At 31.9% G+C, this 9640-nt stretch overlaps 2 protein-coding genes across 2 annotated transcripts in view; both read left to right on the top strand.

The window, feature by feature from the left end:
- LOC108367308 (Zinc finger protein ush) overlaps positions 1-9640 on the top strand; it is a 628184-nt gene that overhangs the window by 249393 nt on the left and 369151 nt on the right. The gene's annotated exons all lie outside the window — the stretch shown is intronic.
- Positions 2866-8467, top strand: LOC108367358 (uncharacterized). Its single transcript, XM_017621955.1, has 2 exons — positions 2866-4113; positions 6677-8467. Exons 1-2 carry the CDS (start codon positions 3226-3228, stop codon positions 6695-6697), a joined length of 909 nt encoding a protein of 302 aa, XP_017477444.1. The 5' UTR covers positions 2866-3225; the 3' UTR covers positions 6698-8467.

The raw sequence follows: 9640 nt of genomic DNA, 5'->3' as shown, positions 1-9640 counted from the left end.
TTATAGAAAATTTTATTACCTTTTAAAAGCTTCAAACCGTTTTGGAATTGCTTAATTCGTTCTTGAGATATATATGATTAAGTGGACCCAATTTTTTTTTTTTTTGCAAAAACGGTAAATTGCAAATATCTCAAAAACGGTACCATAAAATTAAAAATAACCTTGATTTTCGGAATCAGGGGGTGATTTTACATACGAATTTCATAACGGCGTCTCTGGTAAATTTTGGCCGTCGACCAGTGTAATTATTAGACATAAAATTTACATTCTTATGGTTGACTGATGGCGCTAGAACCATACAGTTGCATGTGAACTCCCAAAAAAAACATAGACTTGAACAGATTATTTTAACACATACCAAGTTTTTCATAAAAATGCCTTAAAAATACCACAAATGCCGTCATTATTATACAAAGTTATGTTAAAAGTCGCAAATATGAGCCAATTGTTAGTAAATGTTGCTGTAAGTAATAAACAGAAAAAATCTAACAAACTTTTTTTTAGAAATATTTTCTTGAATAAATGCAGTTTTCGAAAATGTAAACGAAATGGAAAACACTCATTGAGAACCAATTTTTTAAGGCAACCTTGAATATTTATAATGTTTAAATTAAAAAAAAAAAAAATTCCTAAATTATAAAAATATATTTTTTTAAAGCTCTAATGTCACTACGCTTACAAAAAAAATTCATCAACTTTCGTCGAATACTTTAAGAAAAAATGAGTTTTGTAAAAAAGACTGCTTAAAAATAAAATTTTTCAAATTAATTTTTCAAAAAAAGTTCTCAGAATCCCTTTTAAATCTATAAACCTCTCTACCCACAAATTTTCACGCAAAAATTCAAACTTGACTGAAATCCGAGGTCCAGTTGAGAAATTTTCACGCATATGTAAGATTCGAACTTTTTTCCAAACATTGAAGCGTCCGGCAAGAAATGTCGGCGTCGGTGCTTTTTAAATATAAAACAATATTTTTAGTATATGTATATTGGAATAAAAGGAAAATGTATGTCTTTTCTTAACATTATGTTAAATGAAAAAAACTTTATAATATTACGTTCAAGAGCTTTTTGTAAAACACAATCGTCCACATTGAACATGTGGAGTTAACTTTGACAGTTGTTTGATTTCAAATAATAATTAAAAAAAAAAATATTCAAAATAAATTTTTTGTGTTTCTATTTGTTTTGTGTGGACGTCTGCTCCATGATATTAACGCACACGTATTACTTAGACACTTCAAAATGTTAAGTATGTATGCACTATTTATCTCTGCGTACGATGAGACCTGATGGGAAATAACTGATCACCGCCTTGGCCTCTTTTTTGGCGGGCAGACATGCATAGAATTTTGATATTTTTTGATAGTTTTTCATTTATATTATTTTTGAGAATATTAATTTTTTGAACGTTGGCGTGTCAAATGAAAGCTTTTGGCTCTTTCTGATTGGCTGAAGCAGAAAGCTTTCTGATACAACTCTGCGCTGAACTGGTTTTCCAACGAGTTAAATGATTTAACTGGTTAAATTTTCCAACAACAATTGCATGCGATTTAACCTGTTTATAAACACGTTTTGTTCATTTAACTGGTTCAAGCCCATTTAACATGTTTAACTCGTCAATTTGAACGTAGTATAAGTATTCCTATACTTGCTATTGTAGTGTAACTGAAAGTCGACCATGCTTAACCTTTATAATTATTTAATTTATTCATAACAACAAGGGTTTCATATTTCAGTTGTTTGAATATTTTGAATATAGAACTCACGCATTGTCAGGCACACGTGCCAAACCGTCAAACAAACTAACTTTAAGCTTCAATTTATTTATAATATTATTTATGCTTATGCAGCAATTATTTCCCATAAATACCCCAATATGTTAGGCTAAGAATTCAATTGTAAAAGAACCTACAAAGCGACATTGAGTTGCTCAGTAAAATAAATTCAATACAATTAAAACATAAATGAATTGTTTCATTCGATACATGGCGATCCTGCCAGCTTTTTGCGAAAATTAATTTGCAAAAAAGCTATCCTGCCAACCGGTGCTTAGATTTGAATTGCACAGTGGCAGTCTAGTGCTTTGCTGCACAGATCAGCCTGAATCCTGGTTTGCTTAAATTGCAACATTTTTAAAATTTTGTGCTTAAAAATTATGCACTAAAAAGCACTTTGACTTGATCAGCCAAAAAAAAAAAAATCAATCAATCATCAAACAAAAAAGCCTGACGGACAGTCAGCTTAAAACTAATTTGTCCTGACGTGGATCAGCCACAAAGATCCGTCAGCTGCGTGATGAAGGAAGGACCACAACCAATAACTCTCGAGGAATATAGAAAAAGAACCAGCAGAAAGACAACAGATGAAATTACCATTCCAAAAGCACAAAAGCCAAAAAGAAGAGGAGGTTACATGCAAAAACTAAAACGGGAGAAGGCAATCCTACTAAGAACAGTTAATACAAGGCCGCCACCACCATGGGATGCAGCAACTAAAATATGGAGTAGAATCTCAGAGGTAGAATTCCTGATGGAGCAGTATTTAGTAAATAGAAAGCAAAATTAAAAAAAAAAAAAAAAAAAAAATATAAATTATATTATAAGCAAACAAAAACTGATGTGCGTCAATCCGCACTCATAGGGCCAGTAAGCGAATTTTCGCTCGTGGCAAAAATATTTTTTTTTATATACATATACAATACATTTCTTAAGTTACTTTCAATCTTACTTTTTTAAAAAAAAAAAAAAAAAAAATTTATTTTATGACTTTTTTTTTAAATATTAAGCCAAAATTTTATCAATAAAAATAAATAAATGTTAATTAAAAATTTACTAAAATAAGAATTAATTAAAAAAAAGAGGGTTATAGTTACATAAAATTTTTAAAAAACTTATATGATAGGAGACAATTAGAAAAATTTAAAACTGGACATACCAATACAAATACTACAAACTTGGCCTAAAATGGGTCTATTAGACGTAAAAACAGTAGACTCTACTGCAAATGTTATCAACAAAGTTGACGTAACGTCCCCCGACTTGGAAGTTATAACCATCTTGTTATTTGTAATAGTAGCCCTTTTAGCAGCAAATATTTGCTTTAAATTGTATAGAATGCACAATAGGTGCTTAAAAAAAAATATACAGCCAGTAGAAGCAATGATTTAGACCAAGTCTAACAAATTTATTACCCACTGTTACAATAAAAGGTTCAACCAAAGGTAATGGACTGGAACCAAATATTAATTAAAGCTAGACAAATTAGAGAGGAATTTTTGAAAACACATAAGTGCCTAAACAACGACAGGGAAATAAAGACAGAGACACTTAATAAACATATCAATAACCTAGTCAGCACACTTGAAAAACTTAGAGTTTTTCTAAATGTCAACTATAATAGACTTACACAAGGTCATAAAGTAGCAGCTGAAACATTCTTTCTTGACATTAGGGAAAAACTCATAACGGTAGCCTCAAGAAAAGGAATTACAATAGATATCCCAACGTCACTACACGAGGAAATATCATTTACACCACTACAAGAAATTATACAAACTCCCACAATGACACAGACAGTAGTAGAATTTATAAATACAGCAACAAAGCTTATACCTGATTTTGATGGCAAATCAGAAAATTTACGTTCATTCCTTGACGCACTAACTCTGGTTGATGCGATAAAAGGCGAACATGAGGCAATAGCCATTTCCTTAATTAAGACTAAACTTAAAGGAAATTCGAGAAATTTGATTGACAATGAAAATACAATTGCGGAAATCAGTACCAAACTACGCACCACCGTAAAAGGTGAGTCAGTAGAAGTAGTGACTGCAAAACTTATGAATATAAGACAAAGTAGCAAAACTGCTACAAATTACTGCAATGAAATAGAAACACTAACAAAATCATTAGAAAATGCATATATAAATGACGGCATAAACTTAAATTTGGCAAGTAAATATGCGACACAAGCAGCCGTAAGGGCAATAACTAAAAATTGCACATTAGAAAAAGTCAAACTTATTATGGAAGCAGGTCAGTTTACTGACATGAATGAAGTAATAAGCAAATTTGTTGGAAGTTGTACAGAAGCTACAGGCCAACAAAATACCATTTTGCACTACCGACAAAGACAATTTGGCAACAGATTCCAAAACAATAGAAATTTTGGAAGAAGGTTTCAAAATAGAACCAATGTTCAAAGAAACCACAATGGCCAAAACAGCAATTATAGTGGAAATAACTATAATAATAGAGGTCAAAACAGAAATACCTACCGAGGTAATACAAGGAATATTAGAATGACCCAAACAGACAACAATAGTTCGGAAAACCCGGACATTCCCCTAAGATAAACTCGGACTACAAAATATACAATCTTAACCTTAACTTTAGCATTTACATACAAGTCAGAATTGCTCACACTAACACCGCCATAACACTACTAGTTGACACAGGAGCAGACATTTCCATAATTAAACATGACCAAGATACACTTAAACACATAAACAAAAAACACATTACAACACTACAAGGCATTGGACAAGGAAAAATCAATTCAATAGGCACAACATTTTTCGATTTAAAGTTTAAAAATTACTTAATACCACACGAGTTTCATGTAGTACAAAACGATTTCCCAATACCGTGTGATGGCATTATTGGAATGGACTTTATGAAAAAATACAATTGTCTACTTGAATTCAATGAGAATCAAGATTTCCTAACCCTCAGACCAGAAAAATTCCAAATGCACATTGAAATACCAATTATAACTACTTGTAACGATGACATAACACTCCCAGCTATGTCAGAAGTTATAAGAAGGGTGAAACTTTCTACTCCTTTTCAAGAAGTACTGATACCTAATCAAGAAATACAAACAGGTATATTCATTGCAAGTACCTTGGTAAAATCTGAAAATGCATTCATACGAATTCTTAACACAAATGACAGACCAGTAACGGTAAAACTAAACAGAATTCAATCAGAAAATCTCACTGACTATAACATAATTTCAAGTGATCAAAACAAAACAGAAAGAAAAAATAAAATTTTAGATACACTAAAGAAAAATTTTCCAAAACTATTTGAAAAAACGTTAACGGAATTATGTTCTAGGTACAGCGATATTTTTGGATTAGAAACAGAAGCAATCACATCAAACAATTTTTACACACAAAAGTTAAGGACAAAAGATACAGACCCAGTATACATTAAGAACTACCGTATACCACACACTCACAAAGAAGAAATTGAAAGACAAGTCTCAAAAATGTTAAAAGATGGAATAATAGAGCCATCATGTTCCGAATATAATAGTCCTATTTTATTAGTTCAGAAAAAATCACTTCCAAATTCAATTGAAAAAAGATGGAGGTTAGTAATAGATTACAGGCAGATTAACAAAAAATTAATAGCGGATAAATTCCCACTGCCAAGAATAGATGACATCCTAGACCAATTAGGTCGAGCTAAATATTTTTCTTGTTTGGATCTTATGTCAGGATTCCATCAAATACCACTAGAAACAAATTCACGAGACCTGACATCCTTTTCTACAAATAATGGATCCTACAGGTTTTCTAGACTCCCATACGGATTAAAAATTGCCCCTAATTCATTTCAAAGAATGATGACAATTGCGTTTAGCGGTTTAAAACCAGAACAAGCATTTCTCTATATGGACGACCTGGTAGTCCTGGGTTGCTCTGAGAAACACATGCTATCAAACCTATCGGATGTTTTTGAACTATGTCGCAAGCACAACTTAAAATTACATCCTGAAAAATGTTCATTTTTTATGCGCGAGGTGACTTATTTAGGACATAAGTGCACTGACAAAGGCATACTCCCCGACGACAAAAAATTTTCAGTAATTAAAAATTACCCTATACCTACAGATGCAGATAGTGCGAAAAGATTTGTAGCATTCTGTAACTACTACAGGAGGTTTATAAAAAATTTCTCTGAATACTCAAGACATCTCACTAGATTGTCAAAGAAAGGAGTACCTTTTCAGTGGACACTAGAATGTAATAATGCTTTCGAGCACCTTAAAAAGGCATTGATAAGTCCTACATTGTTACAGTACCCAGATTTCAGCAAACAATTTTGTATAACTACTGACGCAAGCAAACACGCATGTGGTGCTGTACTAACACAAGAATATGAGGGAAAACAATTGCCGGTGGCATATGCATCTAGAACTTTCACAAAAGGAGAAAGCAATAAGTCAACAATTGAACAAGAATTAACCGCCATACATTGGGCAATAACATATTTTAAACCATACATTTACGGAACAAATTTTCTGGTAAGATCAGATCATAGGCCACTATCTTACCTATTTTCAATGAAAAACCCTAGCTCAAAACTAACTAGAATGAGACTTGATCTTGAAGAATATGACTTTGTGGTAGAGTACCTTAGGGGAAAAGACAACTATGTTGCGGATGCATTATCACGCATTACAATTGACGATTTAAAAGATATAAATGTTAAAAATAACACTTTATACAAAATGCAAACAAGATCTATGACAAACAAAAGTTCTCTTAATCAAAACACAATTAAAACGCATCAATCTAATACATATGATAAGCCCAGTATATATGTACCTATTAATAACACTGACGTGAGAAAATACTATAAATTAAAGATTACACCCAAGACATGCTATATCAAACGGGGTAAATCTATTAAAACATATATACAAATCAATGATTTGTTTGTTAAAGGGAAATTTGACTTAGGTCAATTTTTCTCTAGGCTCGATGATGTGGCCGATAAGCATTCAATTGACAAATTACAAGTGGCACCTAGTGAGAAAATTTTCGAATTTGTCTCTATAAATGAATTTAAAGAAATGGGCAATAAGAAATTAATTAAAATGAAAGTAGCGCTACTGAATGAGGTGACCCAAATAAATTATAAAGATGCAAAAACAATTGAAAGTATATTAAAAAGATATCATGATGACCCGGCAGAAGGAGGTCATTGTGGCATTTCAAGAACCTTGAATAAAATAAAAAGATACTATTACTGGAAACACATGACTAAAACAATCACGAAATATGTTAAGAATTGTCATAAGTGTCAAATAACCAAAGTCACAAAACATATAAAAAGTCCAATGACTTTGACGCCAACACCAAACAAGGCATTTGATACAATATTCGTTGACACAATCGGCCCGCTACCATTGTCAGAAAATGGAAATGCATACGCAGTCACGATAATATGCGACATGACTAAATATTTAGTGACAATACCAACTAAAGATAAAAATGCAAAAACTATAGCTAAGGCAATTTTTGATAATTTTATTCTCGTCTACGGTCCTATGAAGACGTTCATATCGGACATGGGCACGGAATATAAAAATTCACTTTTAGAAGAAATATGCAAACTTTTAAATATAGAAAAACTAACATCAACCGCCCACCACCACCAGACGTTAGGGACGGTCGAGAAATCACATAAAGCGTTTAACCAATATGTAAGGTCATATGTATCGATAGACAAAAGTGATTGGGATGAGTGGCTTAAGTATTTTACATACTGCTTTAATACAACACCATCAACTGTACATGACTATTGTCCATACGAGTTAGTTTTTGGAAAACTTCCAAATGGGTTTCAACAATTTGATCAGGTTGACAAAATAAGCCCACTTTATAATTTAGATAATTACGCTAAGGAAATTAGATTTAGGTTAGAAATATCTCATAAAAGAGCAAGGGATATGATAGAACAAGCTAAGATAGTACAAAAATCTTATTTTGATAAAAAAGTTTTAGATTATAACTTTAAAATAGGTGATTTAGTTTTGCTAAAAAACGAATCAGGGCACAAATTGGACCCACAATACAAAGGACCATTTAAAATTAATAATATAGATTTTAAAAATAATGTAACTATAACTGATAAGAAAACGGGAAAAACCCAAATTGTACATAAAAATAGAATTAAGATATATAATCATTAAAACTATTTTTTTTAAGTTTAAATAAATTTATAAACTATTATTATATTTAATTACTTGCTAAATAGGAATGTTCATACAATAAACTCTGTATGAGCATTCTTTTAAAAAAGGAGGTGTAGTGTAACTGAAAGTCGACCATGCTTAACGTTTATAATTATTTAATTTATTCATAACAACAAGGGTTTCATATTTCAGTTGTTTGAATATTTTGAATATAGAACTCACGCATTGTCAGGCACACGTGCCAAACCGTCAAACAAACTAACTTTAAGCTTCAATTTATTTATAATATTATTTATGCTTATGCAGCAATTATTTCCCATAAATACCCCAATATGTTAGGCTAAGAATTCAATTGTAAAAGAACCTACAAAGCGACATTGAGTTGCTCAGTAAAATAAATTCAATACAATTAAAACATAAATGAATTGTTTCATTCGATACACTATGAAGTTTTCAAATACTACTGAATGCAATCAACACGCTCAAGTACTCTGGAAAAGCGGAACAGTGTTTTATGTAGCAGAGTGCTGTTGAGTAACATTGCTCAGTTCTTAAAACTTATGATGTTCTCTTTTTTTGTTCCTATCTTTTTAAGTACTCTAAAATCAGTGTTGCCAACTTTTGATTTTTAAAAAGCACCAAAAACTTGGAAAAAAGGTGTTTTACCAAACTAAAAGCACCAAATTTTTTTTAATCAAAGGATGCTTTTTCATAACAGTTTGTATTTAACAAAAGCAAAAAATTAACAATATTTACAAGAATACATACATAAATCAATACACAAAACGTTTTCGCTCATAACGATCGAATAGCCTATACACATGCTATGATGACTCATGCTTACGACGTAATACCGAAATACTTTTGAAACTACTATCACCCCTATTCTGCAACTCTTTCGTATTCGGAATTTACTACGAATCGTAGAAATAGTATGCTGCAATCCGAATCGTATTTTCGAACTTTCGAAATTCGTAACAATGCCCAGTGGCCAATTTTTGGAAAACCCTGGCCAAAAGTCCAAAAAACAAATTGGTGCATTCGTATGCATAACCATCTTCGTTTCGTTATAGACAACAAGTCGATTCTCTTAAGGCATTTAGTGTATTGAAGTGGCTGTTGCTAGCAATTCGCTCTAAACTTTTCGTAAATTAGAGTTTTCGTCGTTGTTAAAATCGTGGTATTATCTTAAAAAAAAAAAAACAGTTTTTAAGCATCCGCTCATGGACGTTGTAATCTAGAGTATGTAAAACATGTTTTTTCATTGTCACGCCANCTTTGATGCCTCTTATCGAGAAACTTGGATCCGGTTTAGTTATTTGTACAATGATTTTCGGTTGTTGTGTCCAAACGCATAACCCGAATCCAAAATCTTTAATATACACGTGCAACTAAAGGATTAGNTCCCATCCACCTTCAGTTTTTATACGCGATTCTTAATTTGTTTATGTTTAAAAGATTTAAAATATGTAAAAAAAATACTTCTGTCAAGATTTTGATGTTTTACNTACTGTGGCGTAGCCGGAGTGATATGCACAATAAATGTTGTATAGCTATGCGGAAGCCCCTCTTCTCCGGCAACACAGAAAGGCGAATTCTACTTAGTAAGGGTTATAATCCCTAAGCGCGGCCGAAGGCGGAATCAA

The sequence above is a fragment of the Rhagoletis zephyria genome, unplaced genomic scaffold, assembly GCF_001687245.7.
Source record: "Rhagoletis zephyria isolate East Lansing unplaced genomic scaffold, Rhagoletis_zephyria_1.1 Rzeph_scaffold_00043, whole genome shotgun sequence".
NCBI lineage: Eukaryota > Metazoa > Arthropoda > Insecta > Diptera > Tephritidae > Rhagoletis > Rhagoletis zephyria.
The sequence above is the reverse complement of the archived record's forward strand: the minus strand, read 5'-3'. Positions and strand labels throughout refer to the sequence as shown.

What these genes read in the sequence shown, in the direction of transcription:
- LOC108367358 (XM_017621955.1), top strand. Translation starts at nt 3,226, where the DNA reads ATGGACTGGAACCAAATATTAATTAAAGCTAGACAAATTAGAGAGGAA. An exon ending in CTACAGGCCAACAAAATACC is followed by an intron (nt 4,114 to 6,676) that starts ATTTTGCACTAC and finishes TACACCCAAGAC; the next exon opens with ATGCTATATCAAACGGGGTA.